General features: G+C 46.0%; 1 protein-coding gene across 1 annotated transcript in view; it reads right to left on the bottom strand.

The window, feature by feature from the left end:
• Positions 1-25,746, bottom strand: part of COPS9 (COP9 signalosome subunit 9) — a 56,122-nt gene extending 30,376 nt beyond the window's left edge. Inside the window, exon 1 of the mRNA XM_086944835.1 lies at positions 25,525-25,746. Within this exon, the coding sequence (XP_086800961.1) occupies positions 25,525-25,587 (63 nt within the window). The 5' untranslated portion in view covers positions 25,588-25,746. The remainder of the gene's footprint in view (positions 1-25,524) is intronic.
• Between the last annotated feature and the right edge of the window lie 648 nt (positions 25,747-26,394).

Genomic DNA, 26,394 nt, shown 5'->3' with positions numbered 1-26,394 from the left:
GAGACATTGCTGACTTGTGCGCTTCCAGTCGCTTAACTAAGTATGGGCAGATTATTTTGCTGGCATAGAACATGGCAATTAAATGTTGCAGTACACTAAATTCTGCAACACATCCACCAATGCCAAAGGAGGAGTTTGATGATGAAACAACTTAAAATGACCATGATGATATTGATGTGACAGTTGTGTGCCAAACCAAGACAGGATATTCGAGATTTACCACTCAAAATGGTTGATTTTATATTTTTTGATGATGGTTGTTCCCAAAGAAGATAGCTGTTGTTAAATGTGCTGCATTCAACAGTGGTGACAACACCTTTTCAGTGAGCAATAATTTTGCAGATAAGGTTGCAAAGTACTGTGCTCCTGAGCATGATGCATTAGGAACAAATCAAAGACCAGAGAAAGAAATGGAAAATGTCAATAGTTTCTTGTAAAGGTAAACTCAATCACTTGAGGGAACTGCAAAAGGAGGTGCCAGAATATGAAAGGAAAAAATGGGGAAAAGTATGATGTTCAAAAGAAAATCAGGAGATTTGGGTGTCAAGCGATAATAGATTCGCAGATGGCAAGCTACATTCATGGGCTTACATGTGGGATATGATGGTATGTTGTCAATCTTTAAGAAATATTGGTTGAATCCACATTTCAGAGGCACTATGTCAGAGATGTGCCAACTTTCAACAGCTGAACATAGGTAGGACAAATACCTATAAGTCAAATAGGAAAATCGGAAGGTCCCTTCAGAAGATTACAATCAGATCTTTGTGGTTTAAGTTACATCCTAGTGGTTACTGCTTGTTTGGAGGTGGGTTGGGGCTTATCCACCCCATAGGAGTGGCTCACTAACTGTAGCCAAGCTGTTATTGAGGGAGCTGAACCCTAGATTCTGTTTGCCAACTTCTTTTGAGTCAGATAGAGGAACTCATTTATCAAAAGACGACATGAGAGTCCTTTGCATGGCACTGAAAGGGGTGCGGAAATTCCATTATGAATATCATCCACAAGCATCATGAATTGTAGAGAGGGCCAATGGTACTCTGAATGTAAAAATAGCCAAAGTACGTGAATCGACAGTATTGAAATGGCCAGATGCTTTTCCAATAGTTCTGTTGAGTAGGTTCTAGATTACTGCAAGACTTTGGCTGATTTGCCATGGTCTCTCTCTCACTAGGCGAGTTTAGCTACACCTTCAGCAAAAAAATAAACCTGCCACAACCTAGAGCCTGGTGATTGGGTTGTGGTGAAAAAATATGTTTGTAAGAATTTCTTGGAACCGCGATGTCAAGGTCTGTACCAAGTGATCTTGGTGATGAGACTGCTGTGAAGTGTGGACTTTTTTGCCACATCGGATCCATGCATCTCAAAGCACTAATGCAAAGAGTCAAGCCCAAAAATCACAATGCGTATGCAGATGTAGAGGGGGAGAACAGAGTTCAAGAACAACAAAAATAAAACATACATTTATATATATCACACACACAAGAAAATCAAAACTCGAATTATAAAAACCCCAAGAGCAACTGGTACTCTAGTTGCAAGTTATGGAAATCATGAAACAAGAGAAGATGAAAACAAGGGAAGTGGAACAAATCGATTTGAAGATGGACGCTTGATTCATGCGGATCAGTATGAGGGTGTGAAAGAAGGAAAAAGTGTTGCAAAACGCTGACAGTTAGAAGAAAAATGCAGAACAAGCAGATGAAACAGTAAAGTTCTGAACGACAGAGATTCTGAAAGACCTGTTGTCAGAAAATCAACAAGACCTACACGCCTCCTGAGTGGGCATATTTGGCCATGGCTGAATCAGAAGAAAGAGATATTGATCTAAGAGACTACTGATTTTTGTTGGCAGAACCTCCATGAACAGACATGAACTGAGGTGATCAATATCGAATAATTTCCTGATGGAGGTGAAACTGAAATGTTGAATCTTTGAGAAGAAATTGTTGATTTTTGAATTGTTCATAGAGTGCCTGCAGAACTGAGCCTTTGAGATTTTTGTTTATAGTTATGTCATATACAGTAATGCCTAATTCTGAAGATTGTGTAAATTAGGTACCCAGCCTAAAATAGGTTTGTGTCTGCACTGAACTTTATGAACTGAACTGCTGAATTAAATGTCCATATTTGCTTTCATCAACTTTTATTTTGAAAATTGAAATTACTTACATCAAAATGTCTAATATTTTTTAAATCCTTGCACATTGATTAGAGATTTTGTTTTGAGAAAGTATAAAGTTGCTGTTTGGCACATTCAATAAAATCTTTATAATATCCCATAGCTGGAATATTTTACTGTAGTATCAGCAGCTCCCAATACCTTACCAGATAGATCAAGGAGACTGACAGGCAATATGGGGAGGAACAACATTTATTTAACAGTTTAATGTAGCACACATGCATGCACCAGCTGGTATTAGCTTGCTTAACATGATAACAAAAAAAATGCACAAATAAATACATTCTATACAATGAGACATTAGGAGGATCATAGGGCACGGAGTCATAACTAGCATCGTTCCTCCCCCCCCCCCCGCTCACCGGCCCCTCCCCCCCCCACCCCACCCCCCCTCATTTCTCTCCCCCCCCTTCTGGGGACGATCGACCACACGACCGACACACACAGAGCTACACCACCCGAACGCTGGATGCCCCCGCAGCTCATCCACATACATCGACTCACATGTGTAAAACATCCCCACCCTGCATAGACGCGATACCTGGCCACGGGACTTAGGCAATTGGAACCGTAATGCAGCACCCCCTTCTCCCTTGAATTAATGTTCACTTCATCCCCGATCTCTTTTCTATTTCCTCCCTCTGTTCGGCGGTTGGCTCTACAGACTGTCGCCCCCCAGTTGACAGCGCTGCACTTTCATAATTGACAGACATGTACATGAACACACGTCACACGGCAGCCCATGCAGCGACCCTCCGTTGCAACGCGACAATGACCAAGACGCGTTCATAGAAAACAGCCTCATCTCACCGATCTCAGCGACTGATCTGCCCAGAGAGGTCAATTCCTTGGGGAACAACGCGCTGTAACACAAAGTGTGAGGTTGTGGACATTACAGAGGGCATTGACCAGAGGCACGCCCTGGACGACAGGGTAGGCCGGATACTCTGGTGGGATAGAGGACGCAACATACAATGATGTGTAATGAGAGAATGTTATCTAGTGATAATGTTGGGATTTCTCCCATTGCAGCCGACTGCCCAGTTCAATGAGGATTGTAATTACCGGAACACTGGCTGCCATAATCGTTCTTACATATACTGTACATGCTGACTAGCTTTCTGTTTCCTCATTGTAATATGTTCACAGAGATGTAACTGTATGTCAATTGTTTCAATAAAACATATTTAAAAAAAAAATGAGACATTAGGAGGATAAATAGGTATTCCGATTAGAAACAGTCTTACGGACAGTCTTTTTCCCTTAGCACAAAATCGGCACTGTAGCACCAAAAGCCTATCAATCTACAAGCATGGCCTGGAGTGTCACAGGAAAGGAGGTCAGGCCATAGGCTTTCTTTCACTTAAGTGCATGATGACTCCCTTCTCCAAACCATAACTAGTTGTTCCCCTGCCCACTCAGAGATGCTGTAGAGAGTGCCATAGAGGACCAAAACAGTTGCTCCTTTCTGCTCCACAAGTTTTTTATTCGACTCAAAGGACTCCACAGTTTTATAAAAACATAATTTTTAGGTCTTGTCTAGGCAGCGCATGCGCTGTCTCTTCGAGACATGCTGTATCCAGAATGTGGGACTGAAGCACATCCTATCTTTTTCAATGGGTCCAGTCACTGCCCTTTTTTGTTTGGTGAATATGCTTAATAGTCTCTCCTTTTGGCCTTTTGTAACCTCCCATAAGGACTGCCCCTGTTACAGGAGTTCTTACCCTTTCTATTATTTATGTACTCTGAGCAATCTTTTTTTTAGTTTGCCTGCCTCAGCTTATGTTTTTGCAGGCTTGATGAAAGGTTTGACGTGCTTGTTTATTTAAGAGAACCAGACACACACACACTTGAAAGTTGTAAATTGAAATAATGACAGACTTGAGTCTTGAGCTCTCTCTTCACTCCATAGATGGTCTGCCGTCCTCCACTCAGCAAACGACAGTCTCAGAAGACTATTTCTACAGCAGCCCTTTTTTTGGTTCCGAGCAGTGTCTCCTAGGAATCTGCCTCTACATCAGAGGGGTTTTCCCATCAAGCGAGATATGCATTGCCATTCTTACTGCAGTGGTATAGAATCAATGCGCCATCTAGTGGAAGGGAGTTGTATTTCCATAATTTTTTTATATAACTGTCTTAAACCTTGCCTGCAGACCATTGTAGAGCCCACCAATGAAGTGAAATTTGCGTTGCAAATGAAGAGCAGGTGCAAAGCCTCATGGTCTGATTCGCCTCAAGCCTCACCAGTAAGATCAGCAAATCATTATGACCCCTGCAAATGGCTTGGAGACCAATTCACCAAAATACTACTGGTTGCAGATGTGACAGCAAACAACCCTGACATCACAGTCTTGGCCCATTGTTGGCCCCCTCAACAGCAAATGCCGTAGATGCTCTAGAGGAACAGCAAGGAGTGGAAATTGAACAAAACAGGCTGTAAGAATTGGGTTTCCTTTATGCTCTCATTTCTCCCTTCATTACACCTTATACTAGAGTTAGCAAAGGCCAGATCCAGTTGAATAAGCTACTGCTCATGGGTGTAGCTAAAACGCCTGAGAAGTGCTTAACAATTTTTAGGGATGAATAGAATCTCACTGAAGACTGACAAATTTGGAAGTCAGCTTTTTCTTTCCTCCAAAAAGCATAGATGCCCTGTGGCTATAAGGAAAAAGAAGATTGAAAATGACCCTGCTGAGCTACTAAATGACCTTTACCTTTACCATTTAGGATGCCATGAGCACCATAGAATATATTTTGTGACCCCCAGATGACCAAAGAAGCTTGAACCTCACTAGTGCTTGAAATAAAAATGTAGAAGTGCCGATACTCACTTTTTCAGAGTACATGTTTCCTACAGAGAAGTACCAGCATTCTCCCTTTAAATGTATTTCACAAGTCCTGAGAAGAGCAGGTACTTTTAAATTAAAGAAGGCACTCAAAGATTGATTGTATATGGAGTGCCAGCAAATACGTCGCTAGTAAAAATCTCAAATGAGTTATCAGAGCAGTGAAGGTATGTGCATGTGGAGCTGATAAAACATAAATAATAATATATAAAACAATTAACAAACAGAAAAACATAGGATGCTAGCTAGAGGGAGGACAGGCAACTGTCCATCATTTGGATGACTCTAGGGTGATTCTGCAAACGAAGTGGTACAAACAATCCACTTGAAGAAGCCACATATTTACATCACCAAAGGCATAGACTCGGCCTGCACATTTCTGGTCCGTTGATGATATCAGTCCTAACCTCCCCTCCTAACCATCCAGCATTCTGTTTAATCTAAATGGAGAGCCAACAAAATGATTACAAACTCCAAAGCAATAGGCATCGGCAGCAGTCAATGATATTATTTTTAAGACAAATCAAACAACCATCCTCTAAATGAACAGTGAAAACATTATCCAAGGGTTTTGTGTCGATTAACATTTTTTCAGGGCTATTGTTATATTCTTTTTGGCTGTTTTCTTTGGAAAGGATGTCAGAATGCTTGATGACAATTTAAAATATAGTGGATATTAGTCTTACAGTTGCAAAGTTTAGAAATTAAGGGGTTGAGCTTAGAACAACATAGATCCAGCTTGATGACAATGTAAAATGTAGTGGATATTAGTCTTACAGTTGCAAAGTTTAGAAATTAAGGGGTTGAGCATAGAACAACATAGATCCAGGTGGAATTCTGCACCTAAGACTGATCCTATAATTGAGCCTGAATTAATCTTCCGAAAAACAACATATCTGTATTGACCCTATTATATCTTAGCCTGGGCAAAGATGATGGAATGTTGTGAATGTATCTAGGACCCGAATTAAGACATTCCCGATGTATGCCCTTATGTGGTTATAACAAATCATATCCTTATAAAGGCATAAGAATCATATCCATATTAAGTCATAGCCAATGCAGTCCAAATATGGCAAGGCTACTCCCATAGACTCCTAGAAAGCACAACACGTTCTTAAACAAACCAAGCCTCCAGCAGCCCTGGAATTCCCCCTGCTTCTGTTTTGATTTGTCCTAGAACTCCTGGAGTCCTGAAATAACTGCCAGTTCTTAGTGACGTCTTATGTCCAACCTTACATCAAACTCGGCACCTTCCAGGTATAAATGAACCAAATCTGCCTTAAGCAATACACGGTGGTTTGGAGCAGATCGGCTATCTACTTGCCCGACGCCCTGCTGATGCGAGTGCCGAAGGAAGCCGACCCTCCCTGCTGACGCACTGAGAGAGACGCTGTCTTTTCTCCTGCTGAGAAAATCAAGCTCCAGTGTTTCCCTGACACCCTCGCGGGTTGCTGGGAGATCGAGTCCTGAGAGAGAGATGCAAGACCTCCTTCACTCTATACCCAAGGTACGAAGCTGATTAGACCCTTAGAGAATTCTTGATTCAGATTCTTGGCAAAAAACTGTAACTCATCTACTCCTTCTCACGTACTAGGCTTAGGTTAAGTACACCAGGGTAGGCGTATCTTAGAAACACCAGTTGAGTAAGTTTAGTCATTATTTTATCATTGTATGTATTTTATCCATTTTAAGTATCCTTTGGCTTAGAAACCATATAAATGCTTTTACAGTATTATTTCATAATACTCCTTTTACTGTACGCACTTTACTTTATGACAAGTATTGCAATTGTGGCAATTCATTTTTCTTGCATGAGAAAGAAGACTGCTCAATAAATAACCCTTTTATTGAAAACGCTTGTCTCTCTATTTCTCTGCATTTCTGGTGAAACAAAGCATGCACGATTGACTGAGTGAAATAGCTATCTATTGTTTCCGTGACTCTGGAGATATTCCTTATTTCAGGGGGAACAAAGTTGTCATGTTATATGGTTGTCAGAAGCTAATCCCTTCTATGTCTATTAGGAAAGTTAACACCTTCTTGTTTACTCGAGAACGTTTCTAGTGACCTCTGAGCTAGCTGGCACACACAATTAAGTCTAACATATTCAATAGAGACCTAGTCGACCTAAGTCCTACGTCTAAACTATCGTTTATGTTATTCCAATGCCCAGAGCCTATTGGGAATATAGGAACTACACTACAGGAAATCAAACCCACATGTGCAGTGTTTCAATATTGAGTCATTCTAAATAAGGATCAGTCAGGGTTTTGAAGAATAATGTATGCTGGAGCGTGGTATTGTAGATCTGTGGTGCTTTTGTTTGTATCTGCACAGGTGTGATTTGAGGGTGTGTGTATATCTGGGATTCTTGTGTTTGTATGTACGCACGCATGATTTTCATCTGCTGTCAGGGCAGAGGGAGGGCATTCTTTCAATTTTTACAAAGTCTGAGCTAATGATATCAGTTGGAAGCATAAGCTGTGGTAAACTAACCTCTTATGCTGTTGAGTGTCGAGCTCTGCGTAGAGAGGCTCTCTCACGTTCCCCAGCACCAGGGTCTAAGGCAGGGCAAGCACAGCCCCCGCGCCATCCTCCCACTCAGTTTGGTTTTACTCAACACCCCCACCACTCTCAGAGGTCTTTTCCAACCTGCTCCCTCGTGTTGTTTACAGCATGTTTTTAGAAGAATTGGAAATAGGCTTGGAAAAGGAGCTTTCGCTTGCCCCTGCTTCTGCTGTGCTCTGTTACCAAACACTGCACAAAGAGGTCACCCGCCGGATTCCTTTGTTTTTCATGCTGCTAGTCCGTGGCTTGGCTCCTTCCAGTGCCATGGCTGCCCATCTTTCCCTTCCATGTCTTACATCGCACTGACCTTAAATGTACAAATTCATGCATGGAATCCAGGTTTTTATCCTCCCTGGTGGATACAATAGCTCTGAGGAAAGTGTGGATGCAACCCATTGCACGAAGTCTGGAGTACATGAATCCTTACTCTAAAACAAATTCACTAATGGCTCGCCGCTTGTTTATATTATTGTACTAAGTTTTCCTCGTTGATGAAGCGGGCTCTCATTCATTTTGGGGCGTATGTCAGTTATTTTAAGGTTTTTAGCAGTTCATCAACACTCAGAAGTACTATGGACAGGAGCAATAAGGATTTTCTTCTTAATAACCGAAGAGAAAAGAAGCAAAGCTCACTGACATCTGGTAGATCTCCTGGCGAAACCATGAGGACCTCCTCACAACTACCTTTCTCTTTCCAGCACCAAAGCATCACTCAGCACCAGCTCTATCGAGAGTTCATTCATCCCTTCATGCACAAACAACCTATACCTCGGTCTTCCTTTGTATCTAATCTGTGCAGCTCTCCCTCTATATATTCACCATGCCACACAAATCCAACTCAATCCACACAATTCCAACTCAACCCACATAATTTCACTACAAATCACATACATCCACTCCAAACCAAAACACATAGATTAAATACACTGTCATTTGCAATGCCAATAGCTCCAACTCTTGCAAATACGAGACCTATTACATTGCAAAAGGCAAGAAGCATTTAGCTGACTGTAGGAAGAAAAACCTATTGTGGATCACAGGGCTTAAGGTAGGATGAAAAAAGGATGGGAGGCTCTAAAAGGGGCTGGGCCAACACATTTCAAAGCAGGTCTTAAAACGTGAACTACAATTGTGTGCTTTACACAGCATGCTCACTACCAGCATTTAGGTGCCTCTTTGTGAGTTTTCTGCTACTACACCCAGATGTGTCACACAACAATAAACATATGCCTAAAATAGGCTAAACCAACCTATGGCTTTGAGAGCTCATTTTGATATAAATCACAACAATTATTTTGTTGTAAATAATTAGAATTGGTAATTACAAATGAAAGATGTATCTGTCACCATCACTATGTGTGTACTGGACAGAGGCCAAGGATTGGATGAGTATATAATATGAACACTGTTATGGCCCACTGTCTCACACTGCCGACAGTCTCAGCTCAAGTACCCTCAATTGTGCATCATTATGAACATCCTCCGACAACTAGTACTCACTCTGCTACTTAAATGGTGCTCAGCTCACATGTACCATACAAACATTGGAACACCCAACAGCTCTCCCTTTAAGAGCAGAGCCCTCTTGACTTTGTCTATACTCAGCAAAGTCAATTACAATACAACATGGCACTAAAAGAAGAGTTTACAAATTCAGGGTCCTTACCTATGTAAAATATGCTATGTATATACAAGAACACTGCTAAAACCATTGACAAAATCAATAGGTCCAACAGGCAAGAATTATTGGTTTTACCAATGCTTATTTAATTTTTAGAGCGGTAGAAGGATATTAGGTTTCTGAAGGGTAATCAGCCGAGGCAGGATGGAGGAGTAAGGATGCCATGTAAGGACAGCATCTTCAGGTATAGTCACAGGTCATTCACATATTGGTAAATTCTAACTCCAGTGGCAAGTAGGAGAGTGCTTAGAGGGCTCTAGGAATGGGCTGGAAAATGTCAGAGAAAGTATATAGCAAAACCTGTAATTGAGAAGCATGGGGCTGGCACAACAAACAATTAACAACTACCCTTTCAGGGAGTGGGGGGGGGGGGCCTTCAAAATTAACTAGGCACCAGAAAAACATGTCGACCTAAAGCTATACTTCGGCAATTTAACTATACATTATACAGTGGCAGTAGCCACTATGTGGTTATAGGTCAAATGGCAATTTCAATGAAAAGGCATTTTTTGATTTGCCTATAACTTATGGCTCCGTGGACAGATTTGCACGAAACCTGCCAATCTACTTACTTCGTCAGCTATGTTTTGGCTTGCCAATTTTTGTGACGATCCCGCCATGGAAAAATACACACACACCTTGCTCGTCTTCATTCAGCCAAGAAGACCAAGGATCACTTCAGCATATCCTAGCATCCATAAAACCTTAATTCTTCACAGGCTTGTCCATTGTTAAATGGGTAAATAACTGCAATTTTTCTTCGGCGGAATCATCCTAAAAATGTACAGGCATGCCTCAAGGGGATTGCTCTTTATAACTCAAAATGGGCAAATCTTATCACTTCTTAAGCAGAATACTTATACAGAAAACTTATGAAACCTAACAAGACTTATACTACCGTTTTAATGAAAAAATATCCAAGAAGAATGTCAATAAAGACGTGTTTCTCGCAAACAGAAATGTTCTACTAAATATTACTAAAGAGACCCCGGGCTACTTAACTGCTCCTTGTATTTCCATTCGGTCTTTCAAAATACACTACCCCACTATTCACCCAACGCATAGGGATAAACAGTGTCAATATGAAAAAATAATCTTCGAAACGCACCATGTTCCTCCCCATAACTTTGGCATGGAGTATGCCAAAGGTATGGTGGTGAATGTTTTGATGTGTTCTGCATTCCTTCCATCAATTGTGTTTCTTTAGCATTCTCGCCCTAAGTGCGCCAGGTATGCCCAGACGTGGGTCCTAGGCTCACTGCGCCACTGGAATCAAGCTATCCTGGCTGAAGAGGTGTGAACCCCCGAAACCGGACATAGGATGCTTGTTTCCAGTCCAGAAAGGACCTGACTTGGCAGTTCGGGCTGGACTGTTCCCATGAGGCACAGGGTCAAAACTGATTTGCATATGGCTATGTCTAAACTGGTGTGGCATGGTGAGCAAAAGAATGATGGATTTAACCCAGATCTCTTGACTGGGGGTGAATGTTTTGATTTGTTCTGCATTCAGTCCATCAATTGTGTGTTCTTTGCATTGACACAGGCAGGGCAGCATCCGGTTGAGAAGCAATATTTCAAAACATTTAGACTGCATATACTAAATCTATTTTGAAGAAATTAAAACGTATCCTTTCTGAACAGGTCTGGAGTATCAAACGTCCTAGACTATGTTGGGAATTCATTTTAGAAACCACCTCAAGGTTCCATATAGTAATTTTTATTTGGAATCCATTTTGTGGTATAATGATATAGGACAGAATATTCATTTCTACATGTACAGGTCTAGAGGCCTTTGCTGCGTTTTCTGGCTTTTAACTCACTCTTGCTAGTAAGCAAATTCTAAGGAAAACTGTTGCCACTGCAATATAAACACTGTTAGCTTGGGGAAAATCAAAAGTTTAAATGAATTGCACAGGTCCAATTGGGGCTGGTGTAGGTCTGTGGGAGAATACATTACCGTTAAGGTGCATGCTGGATGAGTTGCTAATAGGTCATGGCTCCACGAACGCACTCCGGACAACAATGCAGCCCACAAGGACGCCCCCCGCAGACATCACCACCTCATCAGATTAGCTAAGAGATCCTCCTTCAAAGACCGCCTGGACAACAACGCACACGACAGCAAAGAGCTCTTCAGCATCGTAAAGGAACTTTCCAACCCCAACGTCAACGACATACCGCCCTCACAAGAACTGTGCGACTCACTAGCCATCTTCTTCCACCGCAAGATCGCTGAAATCCATGACAGCTTCAACACCATGACCGTCCCGACCACGCCAGACCCCACCTCCCCTGTGAACACCACCTGAACCAACCGCCTGACCTCCTGGTCCAACGTCAACGACGACGAGACACGCAAGGTCATGAACTCCATCCACTCAGGATCTCCGTCAGACCCGTGCCCAAACCACGTATTTAACAAAGCAGACACTGCCATTGCACCCCAACTACGGAAGGTCATCAACATCTCCTTCGAAACAGCGACATTCCCGGAAAGCTGGAAACACGCTGAAATAAACGCCCTCCTCAAGAAGCCCAAGGCGAACCCAAGGATCTCAAGAACTTCCAGCCCATCTCCCTCCTCCCGTTCCCGGCGAAGGTCATCGAGAAAATCATCAACATGCAACTGGCCCGCCACCTGCAAGACAACAACATCTTAGACCCGTCCCAGTCCGGATTCAGACGCAACCACAGCACGAGACAGTCCTCATCGCCGCCACAGACGACATCAGGCGCCAACTAGACAACGGCGAAACATCAGCCCTCATCCTCCTGGACCGGTCAGCCGCCTTCGCAACGGCCTGCCATCGCACCCTAAAGACACGCCTCCTAGAAGCCGGAATCCAAGAGAAGGCCCTTGACTGGGTCACGTCCTTCCTCTCCGGCAGAACCCAGAGCACCCGCCTCCCGCCCTTCCGATCCGAGGCCACCGACATCATCTGCAGCGTCCCCCAGGGCTCATCCCTCAGCCCGACGCTGTTCAACGTCTACATGGCCCCCCGCACAAGTGGCCCGCCAGCACGACCTCAACATCATCTCCTACGCCGACGACACCCAGCTCATCCTCTCCCTCACCAAGGACCCGCACACCGGCAAAACCAACCTCCACGACGGAATGAAGGCCGTCGCCAACTGGATGAGGAACAGCCGTCTGAAGCTGAACTCTGACAAGGCAGAGGTACTCATCCTCGGACACACCCCGTCAGCCTGGGACGACTCCTGGTGGCCGACCACACTGGGAACAGCACCGACAGCCACCGACCATGCACGCAACCTGGGATTCATCCTCGACTCCTCCCTCTCCATGTCTAAACAGGTCGGCGCCGTCTCCTCCTCCTGCTACAACACCCTCCGCATGCTCCGCAGGATCTGCAAGTGGATCCCGACCAAAACAAGAAGAACGGTGACACAGGCCCTCATCAGCAGCAGACTGGACTACGGCAATGCACTCTACGCAGGAATCCCAGCCAAACACCCACAACGACTACAACGCATCCAAAACGCCTCCGCCCGACTGATCGTCAACAGCCGCAGCCACATCACCCCCCACCTGAGAGACCTACACTGGCTCCCCGTCGACAAGAGAATCACCTTCAAGAGAATCAACCATGCACACAAAGCACTCCACAACGCCGGACCAGCCTACCATAACAGCAGACTCAGTTTCTACACCCCCACCCGCCAGCTCCGCTCCACCAGCCTCGCTCCTGTCCCCCGCATCCAACGAATAACCTCCTGCGGCAGATCCTTCTCCTACCTCGCCGCCAAGACCTGGAACACCCTCCCTACCCACCTACGGCAGACCCAGGACTTGCTCGCCTTCAGAAGACTCCTCAAGACCTGGCTCTTCGAGCAGTAGCGGCATCCCCTCCCCTCAGGGCCTTGAGACCCTCACGGGTAAGCAGTGCGCTTTACAAGTACTTTGATTGATTGATGGGTAAGGCTGTGCATTATCAGACGTTTTCTAAACATCCTTCCTACAGTAAAAAATCTAATAAGACGGATGTGAAAGTGTGTCTCCTGAGAATACAAATGCAGTAACGTGAAAGCAGTGCTGGAAATGGACAAACTTTACTCCGGGACCCCATAAATTGGCGATCACGGTATGGCAATAGAAAGAGGGCGGAGTCGTGAGTGGCGGCGTTATTAAAAAGCTTAGTCGGACTTAAACATTTTTTTTTAACTTCTGTCACTTCAGGGGTGACAAGATTAATAAATTTCCGTCAGAAGTGTTTTCCTGGCTTAAAAGGAACAAACTAAAGTGGAATTCAGAGAAGTCAGAGATCATCTTCTTTGGGTCCTTCGCCAGTGACGTCTGGCACAATGGTGGCCGTCAGACATGTCTCCCCCTGCTACCTCAGTGAGTACAGTCAAGAACTTGGTGATCAAGCTTGATGATAATCTGTCTATGAAGCCCAGATTCAAACGGTAGTGGGGACATATTTTGGCCTAATAATAATGCTCCAAAATATCCCCCCTACTGCCAGTTGCGTACAGGAAAACTGCAGTCCAGGCTCTTATGGTCTCAAGGCTGGACTACGGTATCTGGGTCTCCCAGAATATCTACTGAACTACTGTGGTAAAAAAAACTTGGCTATTTCAGCAATAGTCGTAAGCCTTTCCCTCCATCAGTATAGTTCAGCACTCTGTCATGAGGTTTTTACAGCCGGGACACTCCTCTGAGTAGCTGTGCGCTCTTACAAATACATATTTACAGTACATAGAAATTGCAAGGAAAAAGAACAGTAAACCTGTTATGGCTTACTTAACTGGTCACAGACATGCTAAATTTTTAAATATCTCATGGGCTTAAGGAACCTGCAGCAAAGTCGTGTTTGCCCAGCAATTTGTAGTGGGTTAATAACGGTAAGATGAGTCTGGGGCTTAGAGAGTCATTGCGCGTGCTGCAAAGCACAATGTGTAACATGCAGGTCAAAGATCTGTATTTCATGTAAAAGCTCAGCGAGTTATTCCTTTTGGTGAGATCACCTTACTTCTTGTAGTTCATAAGTAGCAGTCCTAATATAGCACAGTGAGCTAAGAAATGACTTCAAGGAGCTGCAGGCAAACTACAAAGACCAAGTTTATAACCTTATTTTTTTACTCAATCTTTTGTTATTCTAAGGTTGCATAAAGGGTTCCTTTGGGTAGTAATAAATGTTTTATTAGTACAGACAACCAGTAGGGGCTGGTGAATTTTGAAAGTGAAGGAGCGTAAGACCAAACATTGAATTAGACAGTGAGAGCAAGTGTAGTGAGTGAGAGCAACTGTCACCATGGGACTTCATGCATGGGTGTCTCAAAGTATGTAAATTCAGAATTAAAGATAGTAAATCAATGCATAGCCATATATCCCAACCCAAAGTATATTTTGGCAGCTGATATCCTGGCTATATTATTTCTGTAGAACAATATTTTTATGGCTGGCATTCAGAAATAACAATCGCCTTTTTTGTGCCCTTCTAGTCCCTTACTTTCATTACTCTCTTCTTCGCTCTATATCCTGCCACACCAAGCTGGCTAATACCATTTTTTAGTACATTTCCTCAACCTATTCTTATTTTGTAATTCTAAGTCTTTCGTCCCTATATGTTTCCATCTTTCCTTTTTTTTACAACTCACTTTATTCCTCCTTGACCTGCTTTATATGCACCACTCTACCTAGTGCCAGAATGTAAAGGAAAACCAAAAAAATTACTTGAAGCAGTGACTTGCCCCTCAGATGTCTCAAGCTTCCTTTCAATTATTTTCTCTTCCTCCGTTCTCGCCATTATTTCTCATTCTCTCATGTTTTGCGATCTACTTGTTTCTTTGTTAAAGCCTCTGCCTTGTGCCTCAATCTATCTCTCTTTCCACTTCTCCCACTCCTTACCGCCATCATCATGCTTCTCTCACCATGATGAGCTCCCAGCCCTGGACTACAGGGGACAAATCAAGCTGAAAGATTGCCTTGTAATGGCTACACAATAAAAAACATATTAATGCCAAACTGGCATAATTGAAGCAGGCTGAGTTGGGTTTAGCTATGTGCTAAATAACAAATGTTCATTGTAGCAGCCTGTCGTTCATGTGCAGGTTGCACATATCTGATACAGTTGGCACTTGATTTGACAGTTAAAATTGTTCTCTTTAAAACATACGGCAAATTGGCTACAACTTAGACAACAGTATCATTATTAATCCCCAAAAACTTTTTCCGACGTTCTCCCAAATTAATGGTAATAATGTTCTCTCATATAGGTGATATCATCCATATCTCTGCCTGGCTCAGCTTAAAAGATAACATTTTGCATCCTCAAGGAGAGAGCAGCTGCAGGTCAAGGGCAGCAGACATCGGCTACCAAGTCTTTGGCTGGCTTAGAGGATAAGAACAATCCACTGCTCCAAGCACAAGATACTCTGCTTTGGACATCTGCCCGCTACCTGCCATTCTAGGCCAGTCCATCAGACTAAAACCCCAGGAAAGGAGTGAGTTATAAGCCAGTTTTAGTGTATGGTTAATAAAAACATTTACAAACAGTAACAATCATTGGCATAGCCAATAGGTCTCGCTTTTGGGACCTTATAAGTATTTAGTTATGCAGCACAATATCATTGGTGCACCAACATTAACTGTTGCACCAACATTAACTGTTGCATGGTTAAACACTTATAAGGTCCCAAAGGCGAGAACTATTGGCTATGCCAATGCTTGTTGCTCTTTCTTAGCCCAACAGCAGCGAATAGGAAGCACAAAATGGTGGCACAAGGGATCAATCAGGTAATGTCACGAAGGAGGTAAAAGGGTACATGATGTCACTTCCGCTACTGCTGACCTTCTGCTCAAATGACATACAGAGGAGCTCTTGCTGGAGTATTCCGTTACATTCTGCTAACGTACAGCTGGCATTTAGAGTAGCCCAGTGGTTGTCAGAGAGAAACTGCTTTGAGTCAATTAAGTGAAAAACAAACAACTGAGTTTGCTAACGGGCCAGAGGACAGTATCACAGAGGAGTGGGCATGGCTTAAGTCAATTCTCACCTACCGCTTCAAATCAGTCAGCAAACACCCTGGGAGAATATCAAGGAGAGATCTGAAAGGTAGATTTCAGACTTCCTGATCGAATTACGACATAAAGATCTCTATGGCACGATTAAAACAGTTTAAAAGGCTGACTCAACGGACCCCGCGGAGACAAACAAAGCTCCGTATCCAGTCAAGATGCACCACCTTGTAGGGACAGTGGGTCGAAAAGATTGTTTACAGACGGCAAATTTGTGAGCAGATGGGCGTCACTTACTCTGTCACAACTCAGTATCATCTAAAATATGTCAAATGGGTGTCTGCATGTAGATGAGAACAATATGTTAGAAGGGCTTGTTAAGATCAGGCAAGATAACATGTTTGCAAAACTATTTATTACAAAATCCCTTGAGAAAAATGGGCAGAAAGTTGCAAACTATGAGATATTACATGGCTTTTCAAAAGCAATACTTTAGCTCAATTAATACATCCCGATCAAATAAAAGAGAGAGAAACAGTTCAAAGAAAGAGTGTCTATAAACGGTCAAAACGGCTCTTAATATATCTGGAACCTGACAATGGAAGACAGCTGACCGTACAGCTTGGAATTATACAACAAGGAATGCGCATGAGAGAGGGGGGGAGCAGGAGGTGAGCCCGGGAGTGGTGCATGCGTGCGCATTCTGCTCATTTTCAAGCACTGCACTCGTGCTTGTGGCACGCCCCTGCTCGCTCCCGCAAGGTGGATGCCGCCACAAGCACGAGTGTATGCTTGAAAGTGACCAGAGCGATGGCTAAAGGTCCTCCTAAGCAGCGCATGTGCGCTGCATAGGCTTGACCTAAAAAGCATTCGAATGTACAGGATTAAGATAAAACCATTCGATTAAAACATTGCTGGGAGCCGGAGGAAATTCAGATAGGTCTTGCTTTCCTAGTGGGTGGGAAACACAGAGCACATAGCAAGATAAACCTTTATAGAAAGGATTAAGCAGTGGGCCTACTGCACAAAACACAGGACCCAGATCCAGTGCTGAAGAAGTGGACAGAGAGAAAAAAAACGTCTTGTTGAAAGTGATTAAAACCAGCAGATAATGCATAAAATAAGACCAGCCATACACAGAAGAATTTCAAACAGAGTGCACACTTCGCAAGGCACAGGCCTAAGTGTAGAATGGTCGGGAAGGGAATCAAAAGGTCTCCTGCTCGGAGGCTGGCCTGTTGCAGTTCTGACAGTATATTTTGGAGCGAATCTATGCAAGGAATGCTAGAATACAGTGCATAATAGGAAGTTAACTTCCACCCACCACTGATGTCACTAGTCATGTGACACAGCATCAATAAAAGAGGCCGAGCGCACGTGCTCTGGGCCAGTTGCACCATACCTCCAGCGTGTCCTGTGTCTGACTGGTTGCCAGCATGAGGGCCTAGGGCCCACAAGACTCTACAATGGCGACGAGGGCGGAGCTGTGCCCAGCGTGCCACAGCTAAGAAAAGAGAAAACTTCAGGAAAAGGGGAAGAGAGAGCTGCCTGCAGCAAAGGCACACCCCCCTAGGAAAGGAGCCGGCCGCCGAGAGGCCCACGGGGTGTGCGACGAGCCCCAGGCCTGGATGGACATGAGAAGGTGACCGGGAGCCCACCCCGCACCTCTCCGGCCTGCCGTGGTCCGCCCTGCAGTGGCGATGCCCCGTTAAGATAAGCGGACCGACCGGAGCTCACCCGCGTCGGCCGCCACTGACCCCGTCACGAAGAGACCAACGCGGAGCCCACCCGCGTGGTCGAACAGGCCCGTCGGCCGAAGGTGAGCCCTGACTGTGACCGATAGCGAAAGCGGAGCCCACCCGTAACGGACAAAACGGCGGTAATGGCGCCGCCAGTTAGCGACGCCGAGAACAAGTGTAGAGTGGAGCCCACCCGCTATATACACTAACGTTGCCCCCAACAGCGAGAGCAGGACCAGCGGAGCCCACACGCGGCCTGCCTGAGGCGTCCCCTGTCCCTCGCCGCGCAGCGCGTGCGATGTGAGGCTGCGGCGGCGGGGTGAGTGAACTGTTAAGGTGAATGAGCCCGCAGCGTGAGGAGAGCTGCCGGGCCCTGCCCAAGGAAAGCGGAGCCCAACCCCGTCCAAGAATAAACTGTGTGCAATGCAGTCCCGGGAGTAACGCGACCCTCCCCCGCCCCGTGCAGCGTGTAAACCGGGAGCTGCTGCGGGCAGGGAGAGCGAGGTGGTGACAGCGGAGTCCGACGACAGTTTCAGCAACGCAGATCGGAGAAGTGCCGACACCCCCCTCCCCTCCTAAGTGACAGTGGTAAAAGGGGAGACGTAGCGCAAGGCCCGCGCAGCCTGTAGTCATAGCAGGAAGGGCCGCGAGAGGAAACATAGGCACAGCGCAGTCTGCAGCTGCAAGAGAGTTTATGAAGGGGAAGAGGCCTCACAGAAAAGGCACGCGGCGTGTGTGAAGCTGCGGAGGACTGTCGGAGCGACACCCGGAGGAAATCAGCCCAGGCGGACCTCCATGGCATGGGCTGTTTGAGGTAAATGACTACCACATGTACAAAAGTGACTGTGCGCGGCCAGCGCCGCTAAGGATAGTAGTGGATCAGTGCGTAGCCAACGTAGATTCGAACCAGCCCTCCTCCCTGCACCGTAAATTAGACTGCCCAAAGACATTGGAGATTAGAGAATAAACTCACCATGACAGGCGGAGTGGTCTAGGAGCAGCCAAAGTACACAAACACACTCACCACCCCAAGGAGGATTATTTCACAGACAGGAGGGGTCCTGGTGAAGTTGTGAGCAGCAGCCATCGGTGAATGTTCGCTACCACGGGGGCAGTGAACACGAAGCCCGCAACGTTGTGGGAAGCCGAGGACAGCAAAAGTAAACCTGACTAAAGCAATGCCGCCACCCAGTGGTCATCGAGCAACACTGCACCCAGCAGCACGAAGAAGATACCCTATGGCAGCAACTTACATGCCATAGAGCACAGCTTTCCAAACTGTGTGGCGCGACACATTACTGTGTCGCGCCCCAACCATAGGTGTGTCGCGTGATGAAATGACTTCTGCCGGGAATCGGCAGAGTCGAGCTGCAGGGGCTCTTAGAAGGAGTGAAACAACAACAAAGCCCTATTATAGGGCTTTGTTGTTGTTTCACCCCTTCTAAGAGCCCCTGCAGCTCGACTCTGCCGAGCATTTCACAGCTCTTTAAAGACCTTGTGCATGTTAATAGGGCCTATTAACACGCACAAGGTCTTTAAAGACATGTTAAGTGCTCGGGTGCGGCTGTGTCTTGTGTCTGTTGCCCATTCCACCGGTGTCCAGTACTTAAAACTAATCAGCGTTAAAGTACACAGAGGGCATCGATCTGGACATAGCCCTGCTGAAGGACCTGTGCTGCTGTCCGTTTTGAATTTTTCCCTTTCCTTAATTTTTATCTAGTTCCAAAAATACTTTTATATATGCACTTATTTCCATTTGATATTGGGTGCATAATTAAATCCTTCCTGTCCTGCTTTTGAATGTGAATAAATGGTTGCCATTTAGGGTAGCCAGGAATGCCACCTGCTCCTCCTGGATTTGCTTCCAAGTTCTCCTGGCACTGCTTTTGGGTCATGAAGATAGTGTTGGGCACAGATATTGACTGGTGTTTTTACTACTTGTACTTTTCACTCTTTGCCTTTCCTCTACCGACTCAAAAGCAGTTAGTTGGCTGCTGAGGAGCTGCGGCTGGGTCATGAGTTCAGCCCTGTAGTCATTAGCAGTCCAAGGTGCTAAATATCACTTCTGCTACTCCTGGCATTTTCTTGAATTGATTTCTATTGTGAATCAAACTGAATGGCCTTAAAAGCCCAGCTGTACATTACACCTTTGTTGGGACTAGGGGTTGAAACCTGGATTGAGTGAGTGGTAGGGAGAGAAGTCCAGGAAGTATTCCAACACGTGCTCGTGCTAATGATTTGCAGTTACTCGTGGTTAATCTGTTGGGTTCTTCAACTCTGGCCCCCTTTGCTTAATGGACAGAGATACTATTTGCTGTATTGGTGTCGCTACTATCTGCTTTGTATAGTAGGAATTCTGCTGAAGTGTTATGCTCTCCATTCGAGTTCAACTTCCACTTACTAGTGTCACACACTACTGAAGTGTATTTTTCCGTTTTTCATTACTATTTCATTGATTGTTTTTATCACAACGCAACAGTACATAAATCTTAAAATAACCTGGCTATCACGCAGTAAAAGTACTCGGTGGAAAATGACTTTTCATTTTTAAATGAATCTGAAATTTCTTTAGTTAAATAATGGGTTGGATTTACCCCCTTTTACGAGCAGTAAGTCTTTTTTTGAGTTTAGCTTAAAGCTCTATGTTTTTTAGTGCTGTTCACCTTCACCTTTATCATAAAGAGAACCATTGCCTCCAGTACATTGTGAAAGTTCACCGTGTTTCACTCATCCCAAGACACGATCATGGTGACATGCTTCCTGAAAAATTTCCTAAGTGATTGTCGAAGATCAGTGACTCCAAGAAGGGCTGCATTAGGATTCAGCAGTCTAGCACGTGCTCCCCTGAGCTAATTATTTATTTATTTATTATTATTTAAAATATTTATAAAGCGCGACTGTCACCTGGCAGGTATCCTGGCGCTGGTAGCTACTCTTGTGGTTTATTGACGGGGGTGAACTGGAACTGGCTGGTTTATTTATAGGGACAGGGGAAAGAGCCATGTTTTGATACGTTTCCTGAATGGGAGGAGATGAGGGATATGGCGAATGTCGACAGGTAGACTGTTCCATAGCTTGGCTGCAGCTACTCTGAACGATCTTCCTCCCATCCTGGCCTTCTTACATCTGGGCACTCTCGCGAGGCAGGCAGTTGTGGACCTGAGTGTTCTGGTGGGGGTATACCAGGAGAACAGACGTTGAAGAGGTATGGGTCCTATTCCATGTAGTGCCTTGAAGACCAGGCAGAGGGCCTTGAAGGCAATGCGTTGCCTAATTGAGTGTATACTTGCTGTGGGGGGGGAGGGGTGTGTGTGTGGGGTGTGTGTGGGTGGGGGTGGGGGGTGTGTAGGGGTGTGTGTGGGGCGTCGTGTGAGGTGTGTGTGTGTGGGGTGGTGTGTCTTTGGGGTGGTATGTGTGGGGTTGTGTGTGGGGGGTTGTGTGGGGGGGTAGTGTGGGGTGTGTGTGTGGGGGGGTAGTGTGGGGTGTGTGTAGGGGGTTGTGTGGTGTGTGTGGGGGGCTGGGTGTGGGGTGTGTGGGGTGGGGTGGTGTGTGTGGGGTAGGGTATGTGTGTGTGGGGCCTGAACCCACCATAGGTGGTTCGCGCTCGCTCGCTGTGCTTCATCGCGTTACCGTGTCCCTGAAATTTTTTTCACAAAAAGGTGTGTCACCAACATGAAAAGTTTGGAAAGCTGTGCCATAGAGTGACACGAGCTAGCAGGCAACCGTGTGCCAGGAGGAAAATAAGGCAGCATAGAGCAAGCTGCTGCAGCCCAGACCTACTGAGAAGGTAAACTAACCACTGCAGCCCTGCAGTATAGCCCCAAGCGCGCCAAACAAAAGCAGACGCCCACTAGAGGAGAACAAGCTGGAGAGCGCTCAAAGGACAAAGCAAAGTGCAAGCCAGTGCTACCAGACACGCCAGTGGCACCGTGCCACCGCAGGACTTCAGAACGCAGAGAGTGGCGCCGCACCACGCCAGCACCACAGGATACAGACAGTAACGCCAGACTGGAACAGGAACGCCACACAGCGACAAGGAAGCCCGACCAAAGACGCTGCACACCGCCACGCCAGCGCCACCAGGACAGCATAACACTGCACAAGACGGCGCAAGGAATAAAGGAACTCCGCACCAGGTGACTGCGAAACAACGCCAGGAGAAACTGACCAAGCGCAAGAACACTGTCACACCGGGACGCCACCAAATCATCACACAGCCCGAGAAGATAAAAGGGTGACAACCCCGAGAACGCGCCAGAGACCCCAGAAGCGCGTCAGGAGGGCAACAACTCCACGCAGGACATTCTTGAGGAAAGGTAACCAACTCCCTCCAGGCAAGGAAAGGAGAAAGCGACCAAGCTCACCGTACTAACAGAACAAGACCACTGCACAACTGAGAACACAGCCAAGCATGAAGGTAAATGCACAGCAACACTGACTACAGTAGTACCAAGACACTACCCAGATGCAAAAGGCGACGACGTAGGAGCGCGCCAGAAACGCAAAGAACACCTCTGCCAACAGGAGTGCAAGGACTCCTCAGAAGACAATCGAAAGCACTCTGCAAGTGCGCCCAGAGAAATTCCAAAGAATCGCAACCGACAACGCTAAGAAGAAGCAAGACCAGAAGAAGGTCAATGGAGTGGCGACGCAACCCTCCAAGAAGCAACACTTCAGAAGCACCGACGTTACGCCGGAAAAGAACACAGCGATGCCTGGTGGCCACAGGCCATCGCTGCAGCAGTATGGCGAAAGTAGAAGCACCACCACACGAACCAACGATGGTTCTGGAAGCCAGCACCAGGAAGTGCGAAAGCGCATGACGCCAATGCGCAGCAGTGCGGACAGCACTAGCCCAAAGCAGCAAGTCACAAGGGAACACTCGAAGAGCGCACCCAGATGCGCGCCAAAGCAGCTGAGCTGCGACTCAAAGAAAATGGTCGCGCAGACAACCCGCAGCAGTGAAGATTCAACCCAGAAGCAACCTGACCACTCAGCCTGGTCACAAAGCACGAAGTCGACCAGCCAGGTGGTCGCACCACGAAGCCTACCTGCCGGACACTGGCAGAAGGGACCAGCACAAGGTCCAAGAAGATCAGCACCACGAATCCTACCTGCCGGACATCGGCAGAAGGGACCAGCATGAGGTCCAAGGAGCTCAGCCCCCCGAAGCCTACCTGCCAGACATTGGCAGAAGGGACCAGCACGAGGTCCAAGAAGCTCGCACCACAAAATCTACCTGCTGGACATCGGCAGAAGGGACCAGCACGAGGTCCAGGAAGTTCAGCCAAGACGCAGTCCGAAGACATGGACCAACGAACTTCAACCACACAAATTAACGACAGCGACAGGAAGAAGATGTGAAGGTCGTGACGCTAACCCTGGAAGTGAGTGACAAGAAGACAGTGTCCTAGGACTAGGACAAGACCAGGAAGACACGTGCAGAGTGCGCGCGCTGCATGGAGAAGCCTGGCCAGAGAAGATGAAGAAAAGGGGACCAGGGTACGTCGCGAGAAGAGGAGAAGAGAAGAAGAAAGATTGGAGTGGCATGCCGCCACCGAAGAAAGGAAGAAAAGGCGAAAGAACAGAGTGGCCAACGCCACTAAGAAGGAAGAAGTAATCAGAATGGTACGACTGTCAGGTTAAGAAGAAGGAAGAAAGAACAGAGTGGCCGCCGCCACTAAGAAAAGAAGAAAGAAGCCACCCCTGCGGGAAGAAGGAAAGGGACAGGCACTGGAACACCTGAGTGCAATGGAAGACAAGCCTGGTAAGAGCACCGGCAGCGCAGACCAAAGACAACCACCTACGAGCCGTCCATCCACATGGCGATCGCAGAAGAGAGCAAGATAGACTGTTGGCGACATCTACCTCTGGGGTTTGAGCGGAAGATTGGATGGCGAGACTACTCAGGCCTCCGGAAGTTGAGGACCTGACCTACCTTGCACCAGCCCGTGGCAAACCAGGAACAGAAGCCTCAAGGGACTCTGGTGGCAGCAAGTCCCGCACGGGAGACAGATCTACAGATGCACGTCTGCAGGACCCAAGGGGATGAAAGCCTCGCGAGCAATGAGAAGAGTCGACAACTCAACCTTCAGGTGGAGCTAGGACACAACTGTGAGGCTCGTGGAGCGCCCTGCTCACGGCCCGAAGGCTATGGTAGAGCAACGCGACCAAAAACACCAGTCCAGTGGAAACCTGGCAAAGAGGTCCTCCCGGACATCTTGTGGCAGAAGAAAACCGGCGAGAGGGGCATCCTAGTGAGAGGGATGTTCGCGCCTACTCTTTTCACCTGCCAAGAAACACACTGAAGCCTGCCCGGAAACATCACGCAACCAGCATGGGAAAAGAAGCCGGAAGACTAACAACCACCATGTCATCCATCTCTCTTTAACTATTCGTCACCAAGAGAGCAAAGCAAAATGCAGGGCTGAGAACAGCGGACAGACAGCACAGACAAAGAATGAACCCGCCGAACAACTGCAAACCGTGCCACCAAGAACTGTTAATCCAAAACGCAAGAACTATACTGCCTGCGGCTTGCAAGCAGCCAAAGAGACTCATTTTGAAAGCGCAAGTCCAATGTTATTTTCTGTGTTTTCTTCCCCCCACAGGTTTTGGACTTTTTCTGTTTGGGTTAATTTTTAACCAATTTGGGGAGGGATGTAATGCCCTAGAAACAGTTAGCATTCTAGTGCTAACTCTGTATCTACACTTAACACCCACCCACCACTGATGTCACTAGTCATGTGACACAGCATCAATAAAAGAGGCCGAGCGCACGTGCTCTGGGCCAGTTGCACCATACCTCCAGCGTGTCCTGTGTCTGACTGGTTGCCAGCATGAGGGCCTAGGGCCCACAAGACTCTACATCGTGGATTATATCCACCGACTTCATCAGGGCTAAAAAGTCACTATCATATTGATTCTCCAGTTATGAGTCCAAGGTTTTTTTTTCCCAAGGCATCTATATTTCAGTATTCAATCCAAAATTTTTCATCAATTTATCATCTAACCATTTCAAAATGCAGGTATCTTTAGATGTGTGGCAGAGTACTCCGTATAAAACTCGGCGTCTAATTAGGAGCACTCTCCCGTGACATGGTGAATTGATTTGACATTTTGGATTGAGTACTGGGCACTAACGCGAGTGAAATTTACCAACTTAACTAGTCAATGACAAGATAGGAGACCTATCTACCTGACAAGAAAACGGGTAGGAGAACATCAACAGAAGCACTCAGAACAGACAAGAGATCTGGATCTCCCCCTTCCACCTCTCACCTACCCGTAGATACCCCTTAACAGTCACAGCCTCTTTCCTCCTGCCCTTAGTGACTCAACAGAATTACTACTACAACCCTACAACAGCGCCTTAGGTACTAGCGACTACTGATTACCTGGCTACCGATTTGTTGAATCCCAGTGCCCCTCCTCCCAAGCTTCCCTTCAGCCCGAGTTGGGCTTGGTTGTGCAGAGTGCTTCGAGGGTCCCTCGGCAGTAGCGTCAATTTTTACCCCACTCACCTCATCTAAATCCACATAGGGACCTGCTCCCTCTGGGAACATCTCATCTACGGCTGGCTTCATGATGCAAACAAAGGTGGGGGAAAGGGTGGCAGTCAGTCACAAGAGAACTGAAGGCGTTGAGCCGATGTGCTTATGCACGAACGTTTGTGTACACTTAATATCCCTCGAAACGTTATGCACGGCACCACCACCAGCTCGCTTCATAGACACCGAGAAAGGACTAGCGCGAAGACTCTCGTAGGATAGCTTCTAATTCATAGACCCGAGAAAAGACTGCGGTAGCCATTTTAAAATAACAATAGTTCGCCTTAACTTTAAAAATAATTGCACAAAATGTATAACTAGCTTACGTTTTAACCAAACACTCCATTTCAAACAACTTTTGTATATTTAATGATCAATATATAACTGTACTTTAAAAAACAACCCTTTTCTAAGAATCATGGAAAGTATACTCCTTCCATTACTAGTGATTGTCTTGCTGTGTTCTTAGATTAAATAGCTGAATATATTTGTTGTTAAAGAGCACGGATTCTTTTAAAATAGCTTTCGCATTGGAAAAATTAAATGAGGTATTTTCCTTCTCCGCTTGCGACTGAAGCAGCCATGTTGGAAAATGTCTAGTCGCTGTACGCATATAGCAAAAGAGGTTTAATCGCCCCCACCCCTCTACCAAATCTTCCTAACACCCTTCTTTGCAGGATCAAGGGCACGTCCTGTGTAGTAACTTTGCAAACTAATTGCTACAGTATAAAGCAATGGTGCACGATATATTTGATGACTATGGTTTTGCTCTCTGTTATTATGTTGCAATAGAGCCCCCAACATACCTCTCAAGTCTCAACCTTTTGAACCTCAAAGGAGGGC

The sequence above is a fragment of the Lissotriton vulgaris genome, chromosome 11 (assembly GCF_964263255.1).
Source record: "Lissotriton vulgaris chromosome 11, aLisVul1.2, whole genome shotgun sequence".
In the NCBI taxonomy this organism is placed as follows: domain Eukaryota; kingdom Metazoa; phylum Chordata; class Amphibia; order Caudata; family Salamandridae; genus Lissotriton; species Lissotriton vulgaris.
Note: the sequence above shows the minus strand (reverse complement) of the source record. Positions and strands in the feature narration are given on the sequence as shown.